Source organism: Xylona heveae (genome assembly GCF_001619985.1).
Source record: "Xylona heveae TC161 unplaced genomic scaffold L228scaffold_2, whole genome shotgun sequence".
Taxonomy (NCBI): domain Eukaryota; kingdom Fungi; phylum Ascomycota; class Xylonomycetes; order Xylonales; family Xylonaceae; genus Xylona; species Xylona heveae.
The window spans coordinates 1,449,720-1,475,575 of NW_017264194.1; the positions used below are offsets into that span (position 1 = coordinate 1,449,720).

At 49.3% G+C, this 25,856-nt stretch overlaps 12 protein-coding genes across 12 annotated transcripts; 7 read left to right on the plus strand and 5 right to left on the minus strand.

Annotated features, from left to right (window-relative positions):
- Nucleotides 1–463: 463 nt before the first annotated feature.
- On the minus strand, nt 464–1,500 carry L228DRAFT_227228 (ribosomal protein S2; the record flags this gene model as incomplete). The annotated part of the gene is made up of 2 exons (XM_018330444.1): nt 464–1,207; nt 1,327–1,500. 2 exons carry the CDS (start codon nt 1,498–1,500, stop codon nt 464–466), a joined length of 918 nt encoding a protein of 305 aa, XP_018190825.1.
- Nucleotides 1,501–1,800: 300 nt separating this feature from the next.
- On the plus strand, nt 1,801–3,123 carry L228DRAFT_280523 (putative ribosomal protein S15). Its single transcript, XM_018335790.1, has 2 exons — nt 1,801–1,926; nt 1,998–3,123. Exons 1-2 carry the CDS (start codon nt 1,881–1,883, stop codon nt 2,936–2,938), a joined length of 987 nt encoding a protein of 328 aa, XP_018190826.1. The 5' UTR covers nt 1,801–1,880; the 3' UTR covers nt 2,939–3,123.
- A 394-nt stretch (nt 3,124–3,517) lies between these two features.
- Nucleotides 3,518–5,038, plus strand: L228DRAFT_265748 (hypothetical protein; the record flags this gene model as incomplete). Its single annotated transcript, XM_018334759.1, has 4 exons — nt 3,518–3,788; nt 3,848–3,943; nt 3,997–4,053; nt 4,110–5,038. The coding sequence occupies 4 exons, from the start codon at nt 3,518–3,520 to the stop codon at nt 5,036–5,038; spliced, it is 1,353 nt and encodes a 450-aa protein (XP_018190827.1).
- A 3,807-nt stretch (nt 5,039–8,845) lies between these two features.
- On the plus strand, nt 8,846–11,103 carry L228DRAFT_65688 (hypothetical protein). The gene has a single exon (XM_018336806.1). It carries the CDS (start codon nt 9,146–9,148, stop codon nt 10,637–10,639), a length of 1,494 nt encoding a protein of 497 aa, XP_018190828.1. The 5' UTR covers nt 8,846–9,145; the 3' UTR covers nt 10,640–11,103.
- Nucleotides 11,104–11,108: 5 nt separating this feature from the next.
- On the minus strand, nt 11,109–13,363 carry L228DRAFT_244075 (ribose-phosphate pyrophosphokinase 4). Its single transcript, XM_018331830.1, has 3 exons — nt 12,156–13,363; nt 11,734–12,057; nt 11,109–11,625 (listed from the first exon to the last, which is right to left on the minus strand). Exons 1-3 carry the CDS (start codon nt 13,104–13,106, stop codon nt 11,569–11,571), a joined length of 1,332 nt encoding a protein of 443 aa, XP_018190829.1. The 5' UTR covers nt 13,107–13,363; the 3' UTR covers nt 11,109–11,568.
- A 644-nt stretch (nt 13,364–14,007) lies between these two features.
- L228DRAFT_244076 (ubiquitin-like protein) lies at nt 14,008–15,271 on the minus strand. Its single transcript, XM_018331831.1, has 3 exons — nt 14,616–15,271; nt 14,416–14,554; nt 14,008–14,362 (listed from the first exon to the last, which is right to left on the minus strand). Exons 1-3 carry the CDS (start codon nt 15,013–15,015, stop codon nt 14,341–14,343), a joined length of 561 nt encoding a protein of 186 aa, XP_018190830.1. The 5' UTR covers nt 15,016–15,271; the 3' UTR covers nt 14,008–14,340.
- A 155-nt stretch (nt 15,272–15,426) lies between these two features.
- L228DRAFT_280528 (hypothetical protein) lies at nt 15,427–16,244 on the plus strand (the record flags this gene model as incomplete). The annotated part of the gene is made up of 4 exons (XM_018335791.1): nt 15,427–15,766; nt 15,832–16,034; nt 16,100–16,132; nt 16,194–16,244. 4 exons carry the CDS (start codon nt 15,427–15,429, stop codon nt 16,242–16,244), a joined length of 627 nt encoding a protein of 208 aa, XP_018190831.1.
- A 455-nt stretch (nt 16,245–16,699) lies between these two features.
- L228DRAFT_236392 (pseudouridine synthase) lies at nt 16,700–18,505 on the minus strand (the record flags this gene model as incomplete). The annotated part of the gene is made up of 2 exons (XM_018330822.1): nt 16,700–18,344; nt 18,408–18,505. The coding sequence occupies 2 exons, from the start codon at nt 18,503–18,505 to the stop codon at nt 16,700–16,702; spliced, it is 1,743 nt and encodes a 580-aa protein (XP_018190832.1).
- A 420-nt stretch (nt 18,506–18,925) lies between these two features.
- On the plus strand, nt 18,926–19,796 carry L228DRAFT_265754 (P-loop containing nucleoside triphosphate hydrolase protein; the record flags this gene model as incomplete). The annotated part of the gene is made up of 4 exons (XM_018334760.1): nt 18,926–18,999; nt 19,066–19,294; nt 19,420–19,533; nt 19,629–19,796. The coding sequence occupies 4 exons, from the start codon at nt 18,926–18,928 to the stop codon at nt 19,794–19,796; spliced, it is 585 nt and encodes a 194-aa protein (XP_018190833.1).
- A 546-nt stretch (nt 19,797–20,342) lies between these two features.
- On the minus strand, nt 20,343–21,625 carry L228DRAFT_265755 (ATPase, V0 complex, subunit D; the record flags this gene model as incomplete). The annotated part of the gene is made up of 4 exons (XM_018334761.1): nt 20,343–20,426; nt 20,487–21,382; nt 21,443–21,531; nt 21,594–21,625. 4 exons carry the CDS (start codon nt 21,623–21,625, stop codon nt 20,343–20,345), a joined length of 1,101 nt encoding a protein of 366 aa, XP_018190834.1.
- A 251-nt stretch (nt 21,626–21,876) lies between these two features.
- L228DRAFT_244081 (nucleolar protein 58) lies at nt 21,877–24,309 on the plus strand. Its single transcript, XM_018331832.1, has 3 exons — nt 21,877–22,146; nt 22,255–22,415; nt 22,477–24,309. Exons 1-3 carry the CDS (start codon nt 22,022–22,024, stop codon nt 24,021–24,023), a joined length of 1,833 nt encoding a protein of 610 aa, XP_018190835.1. The 5' UTR covers nt 21,877–22,021; the 3' UTR covers nt 24,024–24,309.
- A 312-nt stretch (nt 24,310–24,621) lies between these two features.
- L228DRAFT_236396 (hypothetical protein) lies at nt 24,622–25,390 on the plus strand (the record flags this gene model as incomplete). Its single annotated transcript, XM_018330823.1, has 3 exons — nt 24,622–24,627; nt 24,708–24,833; nt 25,049–25,390. 3 exons carry the CDS (start codon nt 24,622–24,624, stop codon nt 25,388–25,390), a joined length of 474 nt encoding a protein of 157 aa, XP_018190836.1.
- Nucleotides 25,391–25,856: the final 466 nt, after the last annotated feature.

Sequence of the window (25,856 nt, forward strand, 5' to 3'; positions counted from 1 at the left end):
CAAGTTTCTCAAGAGCTCTCGCATTCATAGACACGAGTAGTAAAAATACCACTCTTGCTGAATGCCGTGCTTGCCTCGAATATGGAAAATCCAAGACAAGTGGGACATAGAGAATGAATGGCAGCTTAAGAAAAACTAGATAACAAAACAGACAGTTGTGGTGAGAGACGATACTTCCATTTAACCGGATTTCTTTCCCTCGTGAGCGCCATCAACTTTCTCTCCACACAATGTAGGAATCAAAAAACCGTCAGATATAATTGCTTTTGTTTATGGAAAATAACAAAAAAGAGGCGAAACGAGGACAACCTTTTTGTCTTCGGGCGGGAATATTGCTGAATCAATGGGCAGACGAGTCGAGAATGACGTTGGGACGATCGGGCCTAGATAAAAGACACGGAAAAAGTCTGATTGAAGATTGTCTCCTTTATTCTCCTTTTTCGTTTGCTCTTAATGCAATAATCTACCACGAAGTGTTCTCCTTGGGAGCCTCTCCAGCCCAACCCTCGTTGCCAGTCTGGACGGGGGCGGAGCCAGCAGCCCAGTCGGTACCGTCAGCCTCCCAGCTGGAGCTGGCAGGGGCACCGGCAGTAGCAGCGGGAGCAGCGAAGGCACCACCGGGGGCAGCACCGCTAACCTCCCACTCAGCATTACCAGTGAAGCCCTGCTCAACGGCCTGAGCACCAACGTCCTCAGCACCAGGAAGCTTAGCCTCCTCGACGGCAGAGCTGTCCTTGTTCTCCTCGGCCTCAGGATCGCGGTAGAAGTAAAGATCGGTCATGACGTCCCACTCGGTCTCACGGGTAGCGAGAGTGCCACGGAGACGGAGGACCTCACGGGCAAGCAACCACCAGACCAGACCAATGGCGTGGCGGCCCTTGTTGTTGGTGGGGATGGCAACATCGACGAACTCGGTGGGGGAGTCGGAGTCGCAGAGAGCGATAACGGGGATGTTGACATAGCTGGCCTCCTTGATGGCCTGAGCATCGGTGCGGGGGTCGGTGACGATGATCAGACGGGGCTCCTTGAAGGAGCGGGTGATGTAGTTGGTGAAGCTACCGGGGGTGAAACGGCCCGCAATAGCGACAGCACCGGTGTGAGAGGCGAACTTGAGGACGGCACGCTGACCATAGGGACGAGCGGAGATGACACAGATGTCGGCCGGGTTGTCAATGGCGGCGATGATACGGGCGGCCAGGACAATCTTCTCCCTATACAGTGCGCAACCCAAGTCAGAAATTTTCTGATCCAGCGCTGGGGCAGACACAAATTTGGCTGTGTTTGAGAACAAAAATATCCATCTCTCTGTAATTTCTTTTATGAAACGTACCAGGTCTTTCCAACGTTGATCACGTTGATACCATCGGGCCGGGTCTTCCAGAGGTAGGGCTCCATGTGCACCTGCAGGTTCTTGGAACCGAGGTGGCACTGGGCCGCGAGGAGCTTCTCAATGTCCTCAGAGGTGGCATTGAACATCGGGGGAAGGTTGGAAGGGGCCATTTTGGCAGTTTGTGATATCTGCGTCTCGTCGATATCAAACGTTGGCCGTCACCGGGTTGCTGCAAGCTCGTCTGGGAAATTTCGCGAGGTTGAATGGTCTTTGGTGGTATCGTGGGATAGGGTTCAGGGCTGGTAAGCGACCGCTCAATTTGTACGAGTACGAAGTAACTTACACGGCAGAACACTGCGAACCCTTTCACAACTACACTATACTCAAAGAAGATTAGAGCAATTGAGGCTCTGCGAAGTTTAGCGCCAAGACTTTCCGTTCGGACAACCTCCGCTGCAAATCCGATGATTGCAAGGCGTATGAGTGCATCTGCCTACTTTCAAAAGGCATCATCCAGAGTGGCCGAACCGTATTGATTTGGTCGTTCATCATGCCTCCCCGAATACACCTTCCGTTTCAATTTCGATCAATTTCCGGTATATCTATCTATGATCATCTTTAATAACCCAATGACCGGTTTCTTTTGCTAACTGGGCTCTTTGAGCAGTCCCTTCAACATCTTCAGGTCCCGCAGTGCCCGCGGGTCTAGAGCGATGCTTTTCAACCTCCCTTAACCTGAATGCGCCGGGGCAGCAGAAGCGCAAGCACCGAGACCCTTATGCATTGGCTCAAGCACGCCAGAGAAAGGCTGCCAATCTAGCGCGCCAGGAGGTTCTCAAGAAGGAGAGAGCAGCATCACTTGGCGATCCCGTCCGGGGCTTAACGACCAGATTTGTCCAATCTTTCGATCATACTGTTCCAGGGCCCATTCAACCAACCTTCCAATCGACTTCGCGCAATAAGCAAGAGCCATCCGTTAAGGAGTCAATGAGGGGAGCTGATGACAAAACTCATCTCAACCACTTTGTCTCTCCTGACCAGCTCGATAAGGCCCTAAAATATTCACACCTGCTGACGCAGCCTGTGATATCGACCGATGCATCAGTTTCAGACCCCGTTCGGGATGAAGAAAAGGCACGCGAGCACAAGCACTGGCATGCAAATGCTGAAACTGCTATCTCACGCATTGTCAGCTTAGCGAATGGAAGCAGCAAAGACCGCCTTCGAGTGAATATTCAAAGATGTGTCGACATGTTTGGTCGCCACAATACAGACAGAATACTGGCTCCCAAACCCGCCGTCAACTTCAGGACAGGTCTCTCGCTTCCTCCGCTTCAAGAGAAGACTCCACGCGCCGGACCAGACACTGGCTCCTCTGAAGTTCAGATTGCGATCCTCACCGCCAAAATAAGGGCGCTCGCAAACCATCTTACGACCATCGGCCGGCCGGACAAGGTCAACAAGCGCAATCTGCGGCTCCTTGTGCACAAGCGACAGAAGCTTCTCAAGTACTTGCGACGCAAGGAACGCGGTGGAGAACGGTGGCAGAATATTGTACACGAGCTCGGGCTCACCGATGGAACGTGGAAGGGTGAGATCAGTCTATGAGAGAGCGGTAGAGTAAAACTTTCTGGAACAAAACATCGTCACATGTACTACTATTTTCCTTCTGGATAGAGCTAATTTAGCATTCGCACTTGAGAGTACGTACTTTTATCTCCAAGTTGTCTGAGAAGCTACTTCAAACATGTTCCTTTTTTCCCTCACACGTTGATCTAGCTTCCGCTCGAACCAATCAACTTGCGTAAATTGTCGCTTCAACGTTATCCAACGTGGTGATCCTGCTAGCACGTTCGCCTCAGTTGTCCTTGGTCCCATCAGTTCCCCAGGGCTGTTCATGTCCGGGGGATTTCCTCAAAGGGACTAGACTCGCTCAAACACATCGAGGCGAGTGCGGGAGCGACTGATCCTTGAAAGTAGTCTAAACCCTTATAGGAAACAAGTTATCCTTCGCTTAAATTTCGTGTCCGTCCCCAGGTGGTTCTTTCCTTTTGCTCACCATCAAACTTGGCTATCGCGAACTCTCTGTCGGTGATCTTGACGCATCATTCTACCTACTTAAATCGCAATTCACGCGCTTGTAAACTTCACTTCTGCTATCAATCTCAAATTTTCTAAATGAGCACAATGCGTCTGCGCTCGTCCAAGAACACCTCCCCCCTGAAGTGCCTCCCGACGCCGAGGCGGGCTCCTCGCAAGAAGAAGCCCAAGCCTGCGGCGTTGGGAGGCACTTCAACTCCCCCCCCAACACCGCCACCACAATCACCAGCAGCAGCAGCAGCAGCAGCACCCCCACCACCCCCACCACCGAAAACGCCCTCGCCTTCCCCCCAGAAGGCGCCTTCGTCCGGGACGCCCTCCAGCTCCTGGACGGGGCGCCTCTGGGGACTCCTTAGCTGTGAGTAGTCTCGATCTCTCATTGTTTTCATCGATTTAATTAACACCTTACTCTAATAGCCGTCTCGCCCATTGCTCGAAAGCGACCCGCCGAGGAAGTGGCGCCCTCGGCGGGCGCAAAGCGAAGAAGACTCTCGCCGCCCCCTGCCCCGCCTGGTAAGGGTTTCTCTTCTTATTCAATTTTGATCGCACTGACGAGATTTATTCAGCCGAGGAATTAACGCCCTCGGCAGGGCAGAACCGATGGCATCTCCCCCCTCCCCCAGGTAAATAACATTTGCCTTCCTTTTAAATTTAGTCACACTGACGAAAATGATGCCAGCCGCCTCGCCGTCTCCTTCCCCCTCTCCGAGGAAGCGACGGCTGGAGGTGACTGAAGAAACTGAAGAAATCTCCCCAAAGCGGAGACATCTTCAGTCACCTCCAGCCGAAGCTCCCTCTGAGGCAGCCTCGGCGCCAATTTTCGTCCAGCCCAACAAGCATTCAAAAGGCACATATCACTGCGATTTCTCGTCTTCCGACGAAGAAGACGAGGAAGACGAGACGGAGCAGGCACCCCTCTACGAGAATGAGAGGGAAGAGTCACCACGACCAATTGTGACGAAGTATTCAAAGGGAACCTACCATTGCGATTGGTCCGATTCCGGGTCAGACTTGTCGGATGAAGAAGAAACAACACCGGTCGCGGTTCGGGAAGCAGTGAATAAGGCTCGGCTCCGAGCAGAGCGCTTCAAACCAAAGGTCCCAAGTGGCCTCAGAACTTTGACTCGCTACTCAACATCAACCGTCGCATCAGACATCTCTCCAGATAGGAAGGAGCCGCCACAAATATCAAATGTCGCGCTAGGCATCTCTCCCAATAAGGAGCCACCACAAACACCATCTTTCGCGTTCGACATCTCTCCCACTAAGAATCAACCACAACCCACATTACCTGTCGCGTTCGACATCTCTCCCACTAAGAATCAACCACAACCCACATTACCTGTCGCGTTCGACATCTCTCCCACTAAGAATCAACCACTACAAACACCATCCGTCTTATTAGACATCTCGCCCAATCGCAAAGAGCCATCGCCACTGCCGACGCCAATACTTGACCCGAGTGCTCCTTTTGAAATTCCTGATCCAAATTGGATGGCGCATAGGTTCGGAGCAGACGTGGTTGACTATATTATGGATAACTGGGACGCGATCGGTATGCCTCAATTATGCGAACAAGAGCGAGCTTACCTTGTTCTGCCTGAATAGTATAGATTACCACTGTGGTTGGTTTGGGTGACCGGAGTGTCTCCTATTGAGTTGACTCGAGCCCACTGTCCTCTTCGGAGTTGACTCTGGGCTCTGAGACCTCTTCAGTCGAGCTCCCAGAACATACCCAACTGACCTGTGGAACGATATGATTAGAATCCTCTTTTTGTTTTCCTTTCGTATTTTGGCGATTTTGTCTTTTTCTTTGTCTTTTGCCTTCCTCCTCCCTTTTGGTAGAAGAGTACCCGGGAGTAGAGTGTCGCTAGCTTACCTTGTTTTGCCTGAATAGCATAGATTACGATTGTGGCTGGTAAGGGTGACCGGGGTGTCTCCTGTTGAGGCGACTCGAGCCCGCTGTCCTCTTCGGAGTTGACTATGGGCTCGAAGACCTCTTCAGTCGAGCTCCCGGAACATCCCCATACCGACCCGTGGAACGATACGATTAGGATTTTCCTTTTATTTCTTTTTTGTCTTTTGTCTTTTGGCGTTTTTGTCTTTTCCTGTTCCCTCCCTTTTGGTAGAGGGATATCTGGGAGTAGAGTATCGCTAGCTACTTCCCAAGCAAGCTTCATTCTGTCGTGCAAATATTGCACTCGAAATTATATTAATTGTATTTCAATTATCACAGCTCAAAGGGAAGTAGGCAGATATACAAATATAGATACCTTCGTACATACATACATACATACATACATACATACATACATACACATATAGTATGATTCTATGGAAAATTGAGCCTATGTAGATACTTAGAGATGAAAGTCTGGAAACGACCAGAAGCATTCGAAAGGTTCTGGTTTGTGGTAGCGTTGCTGTAGGGAGGCGAGCGGCATGAGGACCGTTGTCAAACTATGTTATCGCTTTATGCAACGTCTTATGAGAGGAAAGAATACAACAATAATAAAGCAAGATAAAAACTAATCTATCGTTCGACGCCATCAGTGCGGGATCTCCTGAAGGAGCTCAAAAAAAAAAGTCCCGTGCGACAAAGCCTATGCAAAGGTATCTAGAGAAAAAAGCTCTACGCACACTGGGCAGATCGACGCCAACCTGATTTGGTCTGATTATAGGAAATGCAATTAAGTCAAGTTTCTGTCCAGCAATTCCGAGATACGCCTGCGAAGTATGCCGAGCCTGCCCGTTGAGGCTGCGAGAAGTATGCTTTTCACAATCAGAGTATTTGCAGCCAAAGTTTTTGAGATGAATTCTTTGAGATGAAATTACTCGGCAGCTCTGTCCGCTGACGAGTATTCTAATTATTTTGGGCCATTAATTCCAAAACCAGATGAAAATTGCGAGTAAATAAGACTAGCGACAAGTATGGTAGCCAACTCTTCAGGAGCGCTTCGGGGTGATTTCTTCAGTCACCTCCAGCCGTGGCTTCCTCGGAGAGGGGGAAGGAGACGGCGAAGCGGCTGGCATCATTTTCGTCAGTGTGACTAAATTTAAAAGGAAGGCAAATGTCCTTTACCTGGGGGAGGGGGGAGATGCGGTCGGTTCTGCCCTGCGGGAGGGGATTAATTCCTCGGCGGGCCGCTTTCGCGCGAGGGGAAAAACACGGCTATAAGAGGAAGTTGTTACTCAGACCGATAGATATAACAACAGAAGCAAAGCGCTCACAATTCCTAAAAAGGCCCAGAGGACAGCCTCAACTCCAGTGAGAGGGAAAGTTTGACGATAGCCAGGCGTCTTTTAAAGAAGCAGGAGAAACAAATTTCAAGCACCGGAATAGCTATAAGAAGAAGTTGTTAGTTAGAACGGCGATAATGACAGCAGATAGACAAACATTCACGATTTTCTAAACCCAGGCTGTGACATGTCTTTGGAGGCACTTCAACCATGACGTGCTTTAGAGGACCGAAAACGCGTTCCGAAAGGCAGAAAGAAGTTGAGATCCAGTGTTACACCATTTAAATAGGTGTGTTTAGAAGTTCGAAGTTTCTATGTAAGGAATTGTATTCGAAAGATAGGATTCTGAGACATACCATAAGTTAAAAACTGCGTGAGAGTAAATAAAAGAAAAGAGAGGTTCCTCACTCATTCCATGCCACCTTTTCAAACGTAAAAGGTAAAGGTACCAAGTAAAAAGTCGAGTGTTCAAAGAAACATCGCTTGACCATTGGAGGCAAAGAAAGCCATGGTGAAAATTTCCGAAATTCCTTCTGCAGGGTTATCGAGAGCATGCTGGACCGAGGCGCCTTCTGTGGGGATGGATAAGCATGGAGCGTTGGTGGTGATTGTGGCGGCGGAGAGGGAAATCGAAAATAGTGCTGGGGGTGGTGGTGGTGGTTGGGGGAGGCACTTCAGGGGAGAGGTGTTCTTCGAAGAGCGCAGACGCATTGTGCTCATGCGGTTGATCTGAGAGTAAAAGATAGCAAATGTGCTCATTTGATAAAATTCAAAGTTGACAGCGACTTCGCATGTATACTTGGACGAACGAGGTCGCATTTTCTGAAGTCGAAATGCCCTCCTCGCCGATCAAGCCCAAGGAAGGTCCCACTCCAGTCGGAGGATTCATTCCTCTTACTGCGTTTTCCAGGGGCAAGCCATCTCTCAATCCCAGCAGGAGAAACACCCGGTCGAAACTACCTAGTTAGGTAGGTACCTTGCTATTCCGTTTCGATTCAGAGGACGTAGCTTTGGCATGGCAATAAGAAATGTCGCCTTGATCTTAGACGTTTGACAAAACATAAGTGGAAAAATAAATATAAAAAACATTAAGATAAATTGGTCATTCAACCAAAGGTCGACTTGCTTGAAGACGGCAGTGGCTTGAAAGCTGAGAGAGTAATTTGTATACTTGCGAGAGAAAAGAAATCAGAAAATGGTGGGGGATCGAAGGGGTTTATATAGACGGAATCTATATCCGCCAGGGTAGGATGTCTGGCGTGAACCACGCAGGAAGGGGGAAGAGGAAATCGCGAAGGAAAGTGTAGAGTTGGCCTCTTCTTGCATCTTTCCGCATTCACAGGGTCGATATAGGAAGCGGTGACCCTTGATGATGGTGAAGCGACTGGTGACTTTCTCATGAAACCAACCAGGGGAATGGTACCGGGAATATGATATTCAATCTGGAGGAAGCTGCGACCAGGCAAGTGAGCATTGAACCGGGAAACACAGGGTTATCATATCTGTATGCTAATTTGAGAAGGAAAGCAGAGAGTGCAGAAGGGAAGATGTGGTGATGATATATTATCATGGTGACATATCAAGATTATGTTGCGGGCCGAGCCGAACAGTCTAATTTGGGACAAACGAAGGGCAGTAACCTACTCTGTACAATATAAGGGATGTCGTTCAAATAAGGAAGGCACGCTAGATACCTTAGTTAACTTACAGTTAATATCCTGCATAAGCCACGTGGGCAAGAGCGAAGGGGAAGCCACACCTCAACGTGCTCTTCGCCCAGAAAATCCCCTTCTCCTCGCTACTTCTCCTTGCAACTTGCAGATCACCCGACTTCTATTTACATTGACCTCAAGGGCTGGAAACACCCTGAAATGAACTCCTTCGCTCCTCCGTATCTGCCAAAGGCATCAATAGCGGACACTGCAAATAGTGGTTGCCTAGGTCTTGAACAGCACAATGAAGCGCCGCAGGAGCACAATGGTGATTAATGTTCTTTCTTGCGTTTCATAATATTCTTCTATCTTCTAGAAAGCGCTTTCCAGATAAGACAGAATTCGGCAGCACGTCGCAGTGCTGCTTCTTTCTCAAGCCACGTGTGAGCGGACAAGGGCTGAACAACTCCTCTAGAGACTGAGCCAGATACTCCCTTCTTCTCTGAACAGATCTGGCCCAAAATTGATCACGCCTGAGATTTGCATTGATTGAACATTGGCCGAACACCGCAAGTACGCAGGCCTCACTGTAGCCTCTTGAACTGTAATCCGCCTGTTCAGAAATTGGTGTGCTAGTTGCTGCGCTTTAAGAAATGGCCTTTGCCCAGTTTTTTGTCCTTGCCTTTTTGCTGGTTCCTGCATTACCGTTCTGCCATTACAGCCAAATTCGATATAGCGCATTTGTATTCCTGTCTCCAAACTTCCTGCAGAAAAGATCATCAACCAGACGCAAACTAACTAACTCCAGACCGAACCTTCCCAAATGACAGCTGCGCACCTCACGTCAGGCGAATCCTTTCAAAGGTTCCATCCGCAAACATTCGGAATTGAACTTGAATTTATCGTGCAATATGACCCAGCACGTTATGTGCCATCCAATCTTGCCAGTCATGGTGAAAATTACAGAAACGTCTACGAGCATATGACCCATGTCCTGCATTCGGCAGGATATCCCGTCAATACGCCTCAGATCCCATTCGATGAGAGCTATGGGACAACCTTTCCAGTGCTAGGCTCGCCATTCGACACGCCTGCTCGTTGGACCATAGCCTATGATCCAAGCATCAAAGCAAAGCCAAAGAAGTCACATATTGTGGAAGCCGATATCGACCTTAGACGTGAAGACCCAATACAAACCCAAACACTCTCAGAAAGTGCCGTTTCTGGCGACGGAAGCAACAATGACCGTCGAAGTCATATACGCCCTATTCGCTCGTTCAAACCTAGATACGCCGGCATTGAGCTCAAATCCCCTATATTGCCCGTCAGTCAAGAGTCATTCGAAATCATTCGTGAAGTGGTAATGTTACTAAAACGAAAATTTAGTCTGCATTGCAATCTATCGACCGGATTTCATGTTCATGTCGGATATGGTCAGCACGGCATACCTCTCCGAACTTTACAGAATTTGGCGCAAGTAGTGACTATTTTCCAGCCGCAGATTGATTCCTTACATCCACCATCACGCTTGGACAATCACTGGTGTCGCCGGCCGTTGGATAATTTGGAAGACGAAAGCTTTGATAGGCATCTCAGGAATGCTCTTCCTGTGATTCCGCCTCGCCCCAGAAGATACAATTTCCAACCTGAGGCAGAGCGACGATCCTTCGAAAGAGGAAATTATGGAAGCCAGAATTGCGTCTCCGAATCCAGCTCCCCGATCATTGATACCAATGGCGTTTATGGTAATCAATTTGCATCGTTCTCCGAGGCACGAACAACACGAACAGCCAGCCAAGAATGTACTCCATCTCGTCTCCTAACACGAAGGAACCAACATCTTTCTATGAAGACAAAGGCCTTCGCGCTAGTTCAGATATTGGAAGACGTTGCCAATGTCGAGCACTTAATGGCGCTGATGCATCCCGACGAGGAAAGATACCACGCATACAATTTCAAAAGTCTCGACAAACACCGCACTGTGGAGTTTCGCCAACATGTTGGGACCTTGAATGCTGATCGAATTATCGCATGGGCCGAGTTTGTTACTGGCTTGATTCGTTTCTGCAATAGGGTTTCTGCGGAAGCCGCATTCAGACTCTTGTCTAAATTTGGCCCGGCACGGCTGAGCTTGAAGCAGATCAAATGCAAGGGCACGACCGACGCCGGCCAGGAAGACGATGACGATGAAGATTCCACACGGACCGCACAGCCTCTTCTCCCTGCGAGATCGTTTAGTTTCTTGGATCTCTGCTGTGTCATCCGCAAACCCCACCTGGTTGATTTCTATCGCGGTAAGCTTTTCCGGCATACATGATGGCATATCTGTGTCTAACAAGGAAGTTGCAAGAAGATGGGAACAGGGATTGTTGTGTTAGATACCACAGATGGTATGATTTATATGAAAGCAAAGGTACCGCAGGGAAGTGATACCCCATTAGACTGTTAGGTGTTGGTGTCCTGTGTCGGTTTTATTGTCGGATATACATTTGCATTTATTGTTTATGCTTGAAGTCTTTTTTGGAGGAGATTTGACCATCGCATTTGGATATATAATTCAGCATAATTTTGTAGATTTTCCATTCATGGATCATTCCTTTGTTTTCCGCAGTTTATAGACAATGCATGTTCATCGTTGAGGATCGCAAGAGGAGCCCTGGATTAACGTCATGAGTAAATGGAATTCCGAGTGAGATTCCATAGCAAGTAAGTTGACTACTGGGCTTGAATTGGAAGCAAAAACACGTGGACTGAATTACTGATTAGGAAATCCAATATTAGATTCAAGAACCCCTATAGATGTTTTATTTTTTAGTTTTGGCTGATCGGTTTGTCTGTTCTGTCCAAATGTACAAATGAAACAAGAGATAAAAACGCCACTAGATTGACGGGCAGGACAAGACGTCAACGGCCAAATGCGGAACCGTCAAAGGCGGAGTTCACGCCCTCGAGAGAGAATATGTTACGTGGTGAGGAGATCGTGATTAACGGCGTAAGAAATGGTATAAGATGGTGAATGATTGAGCTCACAAGTCTCTTAGTAGTGCATGAGCACAGAGGAGAGAAACCCGGGGTTGAGCTGTATCAGAGTGTGGCATGACATAGCATAACTCCAGAAATTCAAGGTCGATGATGCCGAAAGAGAAAGAACCAAGGAATTGGTGTCTTGTGGAGAGCGCTGGGACAAGTTGAGCGGATAAATGCCCACTTTCTTGGCCCGGATCGGGAAATTTTCAGGTATGGCGTCTAATCGTACTGGAAGAGGACACTGATACTTTCGCCGTAATGCACGCGGCGGATTGCCTAGTCACCGGAATGTCAGCGACAAATGTTCGGGAAAGAAAAGAAAAGAAAAAAAAAAAAAAACCGGTTGACGCTAGCTTTTTGCTGGCGCAAGAGTTCGGTTCTTACCTCTGCGAAGACATGGCCGACGTCGAGCACCTCAAGCTTGGGGCAGCGCTTCTTGTGCTCGTCTTGAGGCACACTGTTGGTCACAACAACGTGGTCCAATGGGCTGGCGTTGATTCTCTCAATGGCATCTCCGCTAAGTACGCCGTGAGTGATCAAAGCATAAATCTTGGTGGCGCCCTCTTTCTTCAGCAATTTTGCCGCACGGGTAATCGTGTTGGAGGTGTCGGCCAAGTCATCGATAAGAATGGCGGTGCGATCGGCAACATCACCGACGAGCATCATGGTGGCGTTTTGCCGATCATTGATTCGCGTGGGCCGCCGTTCCTGCAGCAGAGAAACCGAGTCAGCCAAGTTTTGCATACCTTCAACTGGGAACCTTTTCATTCCAATTGTTATCAGAGCGCGCTGGACTTGAGACGTACTTTGTGGATCAATGCGAATGGCATTCCAAGCTGATCAGCAATTGCGGTGGCTCTTTTGGCACCACCTGCGTCAGGGCTGACAATAACAGCATTCTGATAATCGGGAATTTGGTATTGAATGTACTTTCGCATCAGCGGCCTGCCGTAAAGGTTATCGACAGGAATGTCGAAGAAACCCTGATACTGAGGATCGTGGAGGTCCATTGTGATGACATGATCAGCCCCAGCGCAAGTCAGCAGGTCAGCGACAAGGGTCCCGGCCTGCGCGACCCATTGCTTGTATCCTGGCTGCGGCTGGAAAGGCTTCTGCAGCGGCCGATGGTCGTCACTCTCCGCAGCGCGGCTGGACGAAGTGGATATGCCCCGTCCCCGTCCGGTCTTTTCTGACATAGAGTCAATGGTATCACTCCGCCTGAGTGCACCATTCATCTGGTCTCGAGAGGTCTTGCCCTCGGCTTCATTAATACCATTGGTTAGCTGCTCAAGGCTGGCTTTGCTGAGCTGCTTGTGCAGGCTGTCGACGTTGCCATTCAGGCCTTGACTTTCGGGTCGGCTGGGGTGAGGGGTCGTGGGTCTGCTTTCGAACGTATAAGGGCGGCTGAAATCGTTGGATGACTTGGTGAGTGGAGCACCTGTCTTGTTGTACGGGAGATCGCTCTGCCGGGAGTAGGGGAAAAGAGGTAAAACGGCGGTGACTCGGCGAGCGGAAGCAGTCTTGCAGGCAGAAACCAAGATCAAGAGTTCCATGAAATGATCGTTGACCTTCCCACCGCCAGACTGGATAATGTAGACGTCCTTGCCTCGAACCGAGTCTCCGATTTCGACTCGGGTCTCACCCACGGCAAACTTCGAAAGAAGGACATTGGCCGCCGGAACGCCCAGGTGGTTGCAGATGGTTTCGTTCAGGTTAGGGTGGGAGCTGCCCCCCAGAACGACAATGTTTCGAACCATGACTGCACGCACGTTAGGGGAGCCTCCTGGGCAATGCTGTGGAGAAGGAGAGTTCAAAATTTTGGCGGTTGGCGAAGCAATGCTTGGGAGTTGTTTGGCCAGTGAGAATTGACTCTTTTTTGCTTTTCACCCACGTAAGTGTAGCAAAGAACGGCAAGTTCCGCGGCGGTTCAAAAAATTGACTGGGTTCAGATCCGCAAGCTTGATGACGAGCGATAAGCGGGGATGAAACAAGGTGCGAAGGGGGGAAATGGTTGGAATAAAGGTGATTAAATCTGCACGAGAATAACCTCCGACAATAAAAGGCCGATAATATGTTGAGTGATTTACATGCAAACAAAAAGAGATATGTCAGAAAGAAGCTGCTTAAGCCACCTTATGCAAGCTGCAGCCAAAACGGGAAAAAAGGGTGCACTGAATATGGGGAAGAAAAATGCGAACTGGTCAGATTTGCTGCCGCCTTTTCGCTTATCGATAAGTCCTGCATCCCCGACCCGTTTGACTCGTGCATGTCTCTTGCCTTGACTGTCACTATCGCCCAGGACCTCTAATGACAAATTAATTGTCCCTTCATCTACCTAGGTTGAGAACCCTCTGGGACTTACAAGCTACTCAAGAGAACCCCAAATAGAAAAGAACTGGGATTTTACCACGATAATGCATCCCGCTAGGTAATAACACTGACAAAACACCTCGGTTTAATCACGTGCAAGTAGGCATTGCAGAGATCGAGTTCTGATGCAAAGAACTCAGGCCAGAATCATGGCTCCTACAAAGATTACTCAAGGAAAGATGACTCTGAAATAAGTATCACATTATCGGGTGGTCACTTGTGAAACACTGATGAGAACAGAAACCAAAAATTTGAGTGAAGCCTCACCGCATTTCCCAGTATGATTATAGCATGTACATTATGAAATGTAATATCAACTGGTAGCTCCTACATTCAACAAAATCTTTTTTCCTTATCTCAACTGGATACAGCTGATTAAATCGTTTTCTTTGCAAGGAGATCCATATGGATTGAAATGCATCGCTAGAATACATATGCAGTTTTGGTATCATGTACGATTTTGTTTTTTTTCCATCCAGGTAAAAGCCACACCCAGTCCGGTCCGGCGCTATTCCTCTGATGCGCACTTTCAAGCGTGAAAAATGTTAAAAGTTGTTCAAAATCTCGGACAAAGACATAGGAGCAATAAAGAGAAGGAGAGCATGGTCGACATCGTCTGAACTAATCTCCGGTATCAAGTTCCCTATGATAGATATTAGTGCTTCGAATCGTACAGTATCAAGTCCAGCTACATACAAATCAAGTTGCACTCCATTGCTGACCCCGTAATCTTCGAGGGTAAGGTGATCCTTGAATGGCCGTTCGCCTTGGCGTTTAAGGAGAATCTCATGTGGTCGTCTTCCGATTCTCATTGCAACCTGAGCTTTGAAGAGCTCTATAAAAAAAAGGTCAGCGTTTTATAACCAAATATCCATGAGCGACCAGGAGAGACCAACTTATGGGGTCCGATGCGAGGCATGGAATGGCAGCTTTGGTGCCTAACCGGTCATTCACGTTGACAATGATCATGGGCTCTCCCGACGGTGCAGGGCCCGTAGCAGGAGCCGTCTTCTTCTTCTCCGGTCGAGGAGACCTCGATCGCCGCCGCTTTTCCGGTCGAGGGGAGCGCGGACGGTCTCGACGATCTCTTCTATCTTCGCCTTTCCATTTGAATCCGCCTCCAGCCCGGCGCGGCCGGTCTTCATCCCTTCTTCGCCTGGGTGAGGGGCTTCGACGACGGTCATATCTGCTGGGTGAAGGGCTGCGGCGACGTTCGTACCGGCGAGGTGATGGGCTCCGACGGCGCTGTTCTCGGACAGGAGAACGCGAGCGTGATCGAGCTCGCGGGCTGCCCATCGTTAAGACCTGTCGAGTGAAGAGGTCTTCTGCCGGAGGCGATGCGACCGAGCGTATCTGTGAGCGCAAGAAGTCTTGTCGGTTGGAAAGGCTGGTCCTCTAGCAGGAGATCGTAGGTTTTTGGAAAGTGTAGTTGGAGGTTTCTTCTGCCTCAAAATTTGGTTAGCTTCAGGCGGAAAATATAACTGGAGCCGCTCGGTCTAGCTGTGGGCTTAGAGATCGTCTACAGAGTAGGCTGCTGTATTCTCTCTGCCCAGTAACGAAAGGCTCCCTAACTTCACTGCAGTAGGCGACTGTACTGCCACATTCACCCCACAATACGCTAGCCGGATCAAGCGGAGTACCAGCAGCAAGTCCTAATTGTTTCGCCCGGGGGTCTTCAGACGGTGTTTATATGGACTTCATCCCAACATGTTGAATGTTCCTGTTCGCCTCTCCATTCGTCGCCCCTCACCGACGACTGTTTCATATACTGTCTCTAATGCACCTTCTCGGACAAGCTTCTCTGCTCAGGCTACCTTCTATGTCACAATAATACTACGCGTGCTACTGGCCATCTCCGCTCTGGCCGTGGCCGTTGCCAAGTTCACACAAGTTTCTGGTGCCCAGAAAGTGCCAGGTGCTCAAATTCTTTTTGAAAGTACGAGTCTGGGAACTTTCTCCGATGGGATAGCAACTAGATTCAGCTGGAAGATTGTCTTCCCTGCTGTAGCTGCGATAATCTACGCCGTGGTGCAGAAAGGCTATACAGGTGGGTCGTGCGGCTAATGCATCCGACAAACCTTACAAGGAGACGAAGTTAATTTCATTTCATAGAAGAATCTTTATTAGTTATCCGCGGTCTAGGAATACAGACCTCCACATCTTCTTCCACCTATCTTTCAACAGCTGCAACCAGGTTTATCCCGACGAATGAGATCAGGGATATATTCATCCACGAAGCATTTAAAGGATTTGAGGTACGATTTTACCTTGCTGTGGTTGTACGAGGAGAGGAAGATGTGGTAGTTGTCTTTCCTGTAAGTAATATATAAATTCTATGTCTTTGGAAAATAGGCAATGTACTGACATCTGATTCATCAAGAACCTTCTTCCGAAGCGGAGGATGTTAGAAGACGTATGGAGGGGCGTGCGATCCTGCTTATACGAAATAAAATCCTAACCTCAGTGCCTGGCAGCTGGGAAGCAGACATGCGTCCCAATCGGCAGGGATATCGAATGTTCCTTGACTCGAGTGTTCACTCGAGCTTCCTAGTCAGGGTGCGAATGAATCCAGCCATTCTCGGGTGTCACGCTCGAGTCCAGGTGCAGAGCCAACTCGATCTACGTCGGGCGCGTTATACGAAAAGCCAATTTACAAGTTAGTTGGCATGTTCGTCCTTAGACGTCCCCTTAAACGCAGCGCACAAGAGTACCGGATCTTGAAGTGATACAGCATGATATGCAGGATAGAAAACTTCACGAGTAATGCGCGTCCCTGACTCTCCGGGATCACATCATGGCGCTAGTTTAATAGACATACGGCGTGACTACGCTCATGGGCGTTTGTTTTAAAGAAGACGTCCCCCCCCCAAAATATTTCAAAGCGCTTACTTCGGACCGGTTATACTATATATACCATTGCCATATAAGATGCTATTATGCTTGTCTATAATATCTATAGAGAAGGATATCTGCCTGAAACCTACTCGTTGACGTCGTCTTCCGCCTCTGAGCGCAATTGCTCCTTGATACTTGTATTGAGCCCTTTGCGAGCTGCATACCTTGCATTGATGACATCCACTGGCTCCTGACGAGGCTTTTGCATAACAGGAACATATACGCCTTTTAGCACGGCGGAATTGCCGCCATCGAACACTCTCTGGCTCTTAGGCTTGTTGCTTGCAACGGCAGCGGAAGTGCTGGAAACCGTCTCATCACCAACCTGTCTGTTGATGCCCGTATTCCCCTGAGTGACCATCACGTCTAGCAGGGTGCCAGCAAGCACCTCATCAATCTTTCGGCGGCGCCATACTCGCCACATATCATCAACAACACCTCCGAGACCGAACTTTCCATCACTGGAACGATTCGGGCCTAGTGATTTGCCGTTCTCAGTGCCGCGCGTGTCGCCAGTGTAAATCCACGTGAGCGCATCTTGAGCGCCATTATGGCTTGGGGTCTGCGAATCCCCTTCACCGTCCGCCTCTGGGAACACGCAGTCCCAAAGCACGAGAGGGGCATCGGAAGCCATTTCATACATTGGCTTGGTGGGAGTCTGCTCGATATCAAGCAGCTTCGGAATGATCGACGGAGATTCGAGACCTTGTCCAATGAGAAATAGAATAGCAGTCATGTGGCGGACCTGATGCCATAAGAAAGCAGAACCGTGAATAGTAAATGTATACACACGCGGTGTTGAGACAGACGAGGAGGCACTCGACTCAGTCGAAGTCTGAAAATTCTGACTGGCACTGTTCGAAGGCCCAAATGCAGGATGGCCTACGTATCCGACAGGTCCATTGGCCGGGTTGATTTCCTCAATATCGGCAAAGGCGATGCGCCTCTGAAAATTGGTGATTTGCTTGCTGGGATCCACCTTGCAGAAATTTCTAAAATCATGAAGCCCCATAAAGTGACGAGCCCCTTCGCGCATTGCTTCAATGTCTAACCAGCCGTCCCGGCGGGGTGTTCTATCGCTCGTAGTAGACACACCATTAGCGCCAGGGATGGGGGAGAAAGCCGGCTGAGTGAAGAAATATCTATACCGGCGTTCTCTGCAGCTAAACCGGGCAGAGAAGTCAGGCGGAGGCGACGGACACCATGCCAAGATACGGATATCTTCCGGGAGGAGGCGGTTCAAGACTTGAGCGTAGGGAAGCTCATCATTAATCGGGTCAAAAGGAGGCGTGTCGTCCTTGGCAGGCTCCTCCGTGGTTGTTGATCCTTCGGCGTCCTGCATCGGCTCGTCCTCTGTTGGTTTCGGCCGGCTCAATGGGCGGTTACTCCTGACTCTGATACCAATGACCTGACCAAAAGCACTGACGCCTTTGTCTGTTCTACCGCATTTTGAATACTCGCATCCCTCCCAGCTGACCTCGCCTGGCTTCGTAGAAGATGTGTTCGTGGGAAAAATCAGACGCGCCTTGGTCAATGCTTTCCACAGCTCTTCTTCAATAGTCGGAAGAGGAGTATCATTGTTCGCGTGGTGTTCAAATCCATTATACCGCTGCCCAAGGTATGCAAACTTGAGCGCAATAAGACGGGTCGAGTATTTCGAAGGGTCGAATTCACGATGCGCGCGAGCTTTCTTTCGCGGCGGAGGGGCCGGGAGGGCTGATTTCTCGATTCTGCAATGCAAATTAGCAAGGAGACGACACATGCGAAACACTGCAATGTAAAAAGTAATTTACTTGATTGCCTGGACGCGCAACTGCTGCTCTAGCTCAGTGACACGCTTGATCAAATTCTCCTGCGTCCACTTCGAATAGTCCATTTGAGGAGTCGCCATTTTGGCAATCGGTCGCGGTGCCCGGAGGATTTTTGAATGCCAATTCCGGGGAAACGAACGGTGAAAGGCACGAGAGAATGAAGACAAATTATGAGAATTATCGTATTTAAAAGCTGCCAATCCCCTCCAATATAAGGTCCTCATCCCCAGGCGTCTTTTTGCTCACAACTCTGCCCAATCCAATTCGCCGACGCCCAAAACTTTTGTAAACTTCCGTCCCACGTTACCCGGCGTTACCGGAGTGGCTTTCTGTGATTATCAGATCTGATAATACGAAAAGGGGATTCGTCTCTCAGGGCTCGAAGGCGGTGTACGAAGTACTCATGTCTCTCCGAACTTGAGAAAGCAGTCCCAATGAATGACTTCGAAGCATACAGTCCCTTGTAACTTATCAAATTATCACATTTGCTTTATTTACAAATGGATAACGACCCTCCCGAAATAACTATCCTTCTTCTCGGGGACTCGGATGTAGGAAAGTCGACATTTCTAGCGTAAGCCTGCCTTTGCTAGATCCGCTTCACGTGCCATGACTGACAGGGTTCAATCTGAATTTATAGACGTCTAAGTTGCGGCACCAAAGGCCACAACGCCGAGATCAAAGAATTACCAGTCCTACGAGATAGTGATCAGCCATTCCTTTTTGAAATATCTCTTTTCAAGCGCCCATATCGTTTTCAGTTCTACGATACGTCGTCACCTGATCACTATTCTCTCCTGCGACCGGATTTCATAGTACTCTGTTTTGATATAAATAATCGTAAAAGTCTGGAGAGTGTGCAAGAGAGAGTGAGTGAGCAGAATTGTTTTGATATCATTTTTGATATCATTTTGATTTCCTTTCCCCTTCACTTGCTTCTTTTCCCAGAGTGAGTAAAGATGAAGGAAGCATTATGCTAATCACACAATCACAGTGGAGCAGAGAGATCCTAGCGAATTACATGTATAATCGCGAATTACCAATTATGCTTCTCGGTCTGAAGAGAGATTTGAGGGTTGTGGATGAGAATACAATTTATCCGCAAGAGGTAAGTAGATTTCCTCTTGACGTCTTGATTGGCGTTTTCAATGGTGGTGTCTCGCCAAGGCGAATCATGAGACTCATGCAATCTCTGAATAACAGGCACATCGCATTGCGCAAGAGATGCGCTGTGATCGATATGCTGAATGCTCGGCTGTCACTGGGGAACTGATCTTTGAAGTCTTTGAAGATATCGCGAGGACTGCGGCAATGACGAGTAAGAAACCAGGTGGTGGCCTGAGCGAAGGACCAACATGCACGGTGACCTAAACGACCGCGTCTGGAGTACTCGAAAGCATGGAATGTGTAAATTACCCTCCAAGTGCAACATTACAGCAGGCACAAATCATCGAAGGCCCTGAGGCCGGCTCCGATGGAGAAAAGAGGATCGTTCATGTCACCGCACCGCTATACCCAGTGTTGTCAGATCCTCTCATGGGAAAGAGGGCCAGAATTTCGGAAGCCTCATTCAATAGGCGCCGCTTGATAACTCAGTTCTGCAGTACGGCTACCATACGCAGGGAAGAACTACAACAGCCGAGCGAGCCGCTTGCCTTAAAGTCAAGGTATTATATTGCAGTCGTGACATGGATATACTACATGGCTGTCTAAAGGATAACGGTGCAAGATTGATACAGTCGTCAACGACATATTGAGATAAGAGGAAAACAACAGAAGCGAAGATGGACGTTGAATGGAAAACCAGATGGTGGTAGTTATAGCGAGTTGTGAGGGAGGTCAGCGATGCACATGTTAATGAGAAGGTATTTGGGAGGTATTTGGAAAAGGAGAAAGAAGAAAGAGCTGGAAAATGCATCAGAATACGCTGATGTAGTTTCCGATTCTCTCTTTCTGGTTCTGAGCGATACACTCGGATATCCAAGTAATGTTTCGAATCTCCTAGTATAAAAGTAAGCATCACGAATCGCTATTACTTCATCGGTAACCGGGGTGATATACCTGTTCTCGAAGTTTGACCCAGGCGTAGACGACCGCATGTGTGAATTGCCGAGTAAAAGCCATTTTCGAAATCTCCATTTCCTTTTGGTAGAATAAATCTTCCAAACTCTTTCCCTCAGCACCCGTTCCGCCAGCCATATTCCCGACACCGCTTGGTCCATTCTGACTGAGTCCAGTCTGGTCAAAGAATGTCTTGTAATCGGCTACACCGTCCACGGCTATTCTCACACCTTCAATATCATCTGCCCTCGAAAGCATCAAGGTCCCTTCAGGATAGAGACGACCAAAATTGGGATATAGCTTCTTTCGGTCGGCCTTTGATAGCTCAGTACCAAAGGAGTTGAGGGTGATGTTGATGCTTCGCCGATCAGCTTCAAATTCGAGGACCTCAGACATCACTTCGGAGGTTGGAGTTCCTTTCAGCTCAGGGTGCGAATTGACCCATGAGTAGAAGTCCTCAAGGTAGTTCTTGTATAGAGTGTTGCGAATGATTTCAATGTTCAATTCATCCAGATCTTGATGGCTCAACGAGCCCTTGAAGTATGGTGCCAGTGGGGTCTCAATCAAGACGGAATTGTAGAGTTCTTCAATATTCGTGGCCACACATAACACAGGCATGGTTTCGAACCAGCCAAGAGGATGGCATCGTTCCAACAATTCGCGAGTATCGCGCTCGTGTAGAGTTCCGGTGATTAGGAGGGCCACATTGTCGATCATATATCCATAGGTCAAGTACTCCATAAACTTTGCTAGCGATCCAGTAGCATTCGACTGAACGTAACGGAAATCAGCGACAAGCTTGTCAGTCGTCTTGGCCGCGAGAGAGGAGGTCGAGGGATTTGGAGGGAGAGCGGCGAGATAGTCGCCATAAGCCGGTGAGAGCTGCAGTCTGACATCTGTTGGAACGAGGTTAGTTTTGCGTCAGATGGTAAAATGGATACATCGGAGGCGCAGACCATCGATAGTTTCGCATTGCGTGAGATTGTTGTAGTTTTGGCTGGTCAAGAGACTGTTGCGATAGCCACGCACGACGCCTTCGATATAGCTGGAGATTGTGAGTGAGCAAGCTCAAGATGATAGAGGGTAAATATCTATATTCTGGCGTACCCATTGTTCACGTTGAAGAAGAGACCCTCCATTGCGAGTACTTTAGGTAATATGAGAGCGCCGCAGGCAGGGCTGAGCAGTCCAGCTGAGGGACAGAACGTCTCAGATGTGGATATCGGGATGCTTCGAAGCTGGGCCTACAGACTAGACTAATAATGTCATGCCCAAGCCGGTGTGGTCTATGGGGGAACGTCCTCTGGGTAGAGGCGTGATTACATAATCGGCCGGGTGCTCGTTCGCGTGTTAGCGCACAACCTTCTCTTCTCAAACTCTCCAGAAAATTTCACGAATCGAGCAGGACCGAACCATCGCCAACCGACCGTCTCGTTGTGGGAGCGAGAGAGAAGTAGAGACACGCTCCTTCCTCCTTCACCAATTTCCCTTTCCGATTTGCGTTTCCCTCTTTCGTCCCTTCCGAATCGTCTATCATGACGCTTTTCATTCTTACCGAAACCAGCGCTGGTTATGCGCTCTTGAAGGCGAAGGACAAGAAGCTTTTGAAGCGCGATGACCTGGCCGCCGAGACCGAGACTGCTGAAGGTGTCTGCAACCTGTATGTCGCATCCTGATTACTGTCGAAAAAATTTTTATATATTGCAATGAGCATGTTCTAGATTATATTACGAACAATGGCTGACAATTCGCTCGTTTCGGCCCACAGTCTGAAGTTGAAGCAGTTCCAGAAATTTGACAGTGCCGCGACGGCATTAGAAGAAGTTGCCTCGTTGGTCGACGGCAAAGTCACTCCTCTGCTCTCTTCTCTTCTTGACTCGATCAAAGATGAGAAGAAGGTGTCGCTCGCGGTCGCCGACCCTAAGCTTGGTATTTCTCCAATTCGTCGAAAATTCAAAATTGTCCCACAACTAACAGAATATCTTTTCAGGCAATGCCATCAACAAGCTTCCCCAGCTCTCTCTTCAACCCATCTCCGACTCAAGCACCGCGGAGATTTTCCGTGCCATTCGCGCCCACTTGCCTTCTCTGATCCCTGGCCTTATGCCGCAAGACATCTCTACCATGTCGCTCGGTTTGTCGCACTCGCTCTCTCGACACAAGCTCAAGTTTTCCCCGGATAAGGTCGATACCATGATTGTCCAAGCCATTGCCCTTCTCGATGACCTGGACAAGGAGCTCAACACCTATGCTATGAGAGTCAAGGAGTGGTACGGATGGCATTTCCCTGAAATGGGCAGAATTGTCAACGACAACCTGGCCTACTCCCGTGTTATTCTTAAGATGGGTCTGCGCTCAAACGCTGTCAACACCGACCTCACCGAGATCCTCCCTGAAGAGATTGAGGGTGCCGTTAAGGCCGCTGCCGAGGTTTCCATGGGTACTGAGATCACTATCGAGGATCTCGACAACATCAAGGCTCTTGCTGAGCAGGTTGTTGGTTTCACCGAGTACAGACAGCAGCTCTCGAGCTACTTGTCTGCCCGTATGGCTGCTATCGCCCCCAACTTGACTGCTCTTGTTGGTGAGCTGGTCGGAGCCCGTCTGATCGCCCACGCTGGAAGCTTGATGAACCTTGCCAAGAGCCCTGCCTCTACCATCCAGATTCTCGGTGCCGAGAAGGCTCTCTTCCGTGCCTTGAAGACGAAGCACGACACACCCAAGTACGGTCTCATCTACCACGCTTCGCTCATCGGCCAAGCGACCGGCAAGAACAAGGGCAAGATTGCTCGTATGCTCGCCACCAAGGCCGCTCTCGGTCTCCGTGTCGATGCCCTCTCAGAGTGGGGTGCCGAGGGAGAAGGCAAGGGTGACGATGTCACTGAGGAGGAGAAGTCCGCTCTTGGTGTCGAGTCCAGAATCAAGATTGAGAGAAGACTGCGTGGCCTCGAGGGCAAGCCTCTGCCTCCCATTGGTGTTGGAATTGGACCTAATGGCAAGCCCGCTGCCACTCCCAACAAGTGGGAAGTGAAGGAGGCCCGCAAGTATAACCCTGATGCTGACGGTCTTGCCGGAAACGCCCCCGTCGCCAAGTCTGCAAACAAGGACGCCGAAGGCGATGTTGAGATGAACGAGGAGGTCCAGGCCGACGGTGTTTCCGGAAGCGAGAGCGAAGAAGTCTCGGAGAAGAGCAAGAAGAAGACCGAGAAGGAGGCCAAGCTTGCCCGAAAGGCCGAGCGTCGGGAGAAGCGCGAGTCGAAGTCTTCCAAGGCTGAAGACAGCGAGGACGCTAAGCTCGCTGCCCTCGCAGAAAAGGCTGGCTTGAGCGTCGAGAGATACCAGCGCAAGCTCGAGCGAGGAGAAATCACCTTCCAGGAAGACGGCACACCCGTCGCGGTCAGCAAGAAGGACCTCAAGAAGCAAAAGAAGGAGAAGCCTGAGTCTGATGAGAGTGGCAAGAAGAGAAAGAGAGAAGAGGACGGCGGCGAGAAAGCCGACAAGTCAGAAAAGAAGAAGAAGAAGAAGAGCAAGGACTAAATTAATGCCATAATGCCCTCTGCCTGCTTCTCGGGTTTCTTTTGCTGATGCATCCTCTTTTCGCTTTTCAAGTCAAATGTTTTTTGATTTTTTTCTTTTCATATTTTCGGTGGACACGTGGGTCAACTGTATTATTTCGTCTGTTGTATCATACTCGGCCACCGCTGGTGTGCTTCCAGGGGTGTCATTGATGGCGTTATAAATGGTGGTTTTAGGTCATTTCCTTGAATCAAATACACTTCAAAAGTTAATCATCATTACATTCTTTACCAAATCTAAATATGACGTATTAGTGATAAGTGTGGTCGATTGAATTGTCAAGATCTGGTTCTCGATATCGTGCTCTGCCTCCGTTGAATACCACTTGTGCTTTAGCCACGTCTTCATGTGGCGTTTTCCGCAGTAACAGTCCTAGTAAGTTCTTCCCGGTTTCGGCTCGGATAAACTAAACCCCGAGCGAACCTTCCTGACCTTAGCAAGGGTACACAAGTCGCATAAGTTAAGTTACTCCGCTAGGAATTTTTGTCCAAGCACAGCTCACTCGAATAACAAACCTCAACGGTCTACCTTTGACAAACAATAGAAACGGAAAATAATCATGAAGGTATTTAGCCGTCCTTGACTTCTCGCGCACATGTCTATGCCATTGGACTTTTATGACTGACTGAAGTTCCTACCACATAGATCCTCGAGACCCAATCTGCGCCGTTGACCAACTATGAGGTCCTCACGCACCTCCAATCCATGCGCAAGCGCTACGACGCAGAACATAGTGTCAAAAGCGGGAACTTGGAAACCGTCATGAAAGAGGTACGTTTTCACATACTTGCCCCTTTTTTTCTTTACTCTCTACTCTTTTCTCTTTTCGTCAATGTCGTCAGGTCGTCTTAACGCACCTCGCACCTTTTGTCCCGCCCCCCTCTCCTCCCCCACTCTCCGCTCTGAGGTTGAAACTTGAGCGCCATTTTCCGCAATCAAAATGCCAGAAAACGGTATGCTAATCCTATTTTTCGGGCGGAAAACAGTTAACAGACTACCTCACCACCACCCCGTCCCCGCTCGCGGGAGAGCACGAATACACAGACGAGACGATCCCGAAGCTGATGAGCGCGCTGGAACCGTATGATCTGACAAAAGCCGAGATGCTGATGATATTCAACATCCGCCCGGAGAGCCAGGGCGTGCTGGACACGATAGTCGAAGAGCTGGATATGCGGCTGGACGAGAAGCAGCAGGAGGAGATTGTCGAGCATGTCGCGCGCATTTTGGGCAGAGCGCCTGAGCCCGAAGGCGAGGGTGAAGACGCGGAAGGCGAAGAGGAAGAAATGGAGGCTGTGGAGGGCGAGGAAGGCGGTGCGGCGGAATGAAGCCTGGATAGCCTACTTGAAGCGTGACAACTTACGATCGAGGGTTAGAAACATTCCGAGGGGAAAGAAAGAAGAACGGAGATTACGGTAAAACTGCAGGGTCAATTATAGCGTCTCAACCATCGACATGATTGGGTTGTGGGGGATGGGTCGAAGGAGGAAGGGGGGAGATCTTGACCCAGTTGCGCTCAGAACCAACATGCCGTGGGAGGCAGGGATAGAGGCGATTTCGCGCGCTCTCAGCGGTGTGGCATTCGTGGAATCCCACGAAACAGATTCGATCAGGATTCGATGTACAAGATGCTCGGCGTGGGAGAATGTTTGCGAGAGCGTCACTCGAAGCAACCCCCTAATCAAAGGTTATGGGACAGGGACAAGACACTAATCGACCGGCCGTGGCGCGTCTTATGTCGGCCATGCTCTGGCTGATCATTGTGTCATGGCAACCTCTGCGCACTTGACAGAA

Bases quoted from the DNA above. Each gene is read 5' to 3' on its own strand.
- L228DRAFT_244075 (XM_018331830.1), bottom strand. From the start codon at position 13,106: ATGGTTCGAAACATTGTCGTTCTGGGGGGCAGCTCCCACCCTAACCTG. The intron at 12,058-12,155 runs GTACGTCTCAAG...TCTCTGCTGCAG, and splicing joins CATTCGCATTGATCCACAAA to GAACGGCGGCCCACGCGAAT. The intron at 11,626-11,733 runs GTAAGAACCGAA...TCCGGTGACTAG, and splicing joins TCGGCCATGTCTTCGCAGAG to GCAATCCGCCGCGTGCATTA.
- L228DRAFT_280523 (XM_018335790.1), top strand. From the start codon at position 1,881: ATGCCTCCCCGAATACACCTTCCGTTTCAATTTCGATCAATTTCCG. The intron at 1,927-1,997 runs GTATATCTATCT...CTCTTTGAGCAG, and splicing joins TCAATTTCGATCAATTTCCG to TCCCTTCAACATCTTCAGGT.
- L228DRAFT_65688 (XM_018336806.1), top strand. From the start codon at position 9,146: ATGACAGCTGCGCACCTCACGTCAGGCGAATCCTTTCAAAGGTTCCAT.
- L228DRAFT_244076 (XM_018331831.1), bottom strand. From the start codon at position 15,015: ATGGGCAGCCCGCGAGCTCGATCACGCTCGCGTTCTCCTGTCCGAGAA. The intron at 14,555-14,615 runs GTTGGTCTCTCC...TTTTTTTTATAG, and splicing joins CCTCGCATCGGACCCCATAA to AGCTCTTCAAAGCTCAGGTT. The intron at 14,363-14,415 runs GTATGTAGCTGG...TATCTATCATAG, and splicing joins AATGGAGTGCAACTTGATTT to GGAACTTGATACCGGAGATT.
- L228DRAFT_244081 (XM_018331832.1), top strand. From the start codon at position 22,022: ATGACGCTTTTCATTCTTACCGAAACCAGCGCTGGTTATGCGCTCTTG. The intron at 22,147-22,254 runs GTATGTCGCATC...TTCGGCCCACAG, and splicing joins GCTGAAGGTGTCTGCAACCT to TCTGAAGTTGAAGCAGTTCC. The intron at 22,416-22,476 runs GTATTTCTCCAA...ATATCTTTTCAG, and splicing joins GGTCGCCGACCCTAAGCTTG to GCAATGCCATCAACAAGCTT.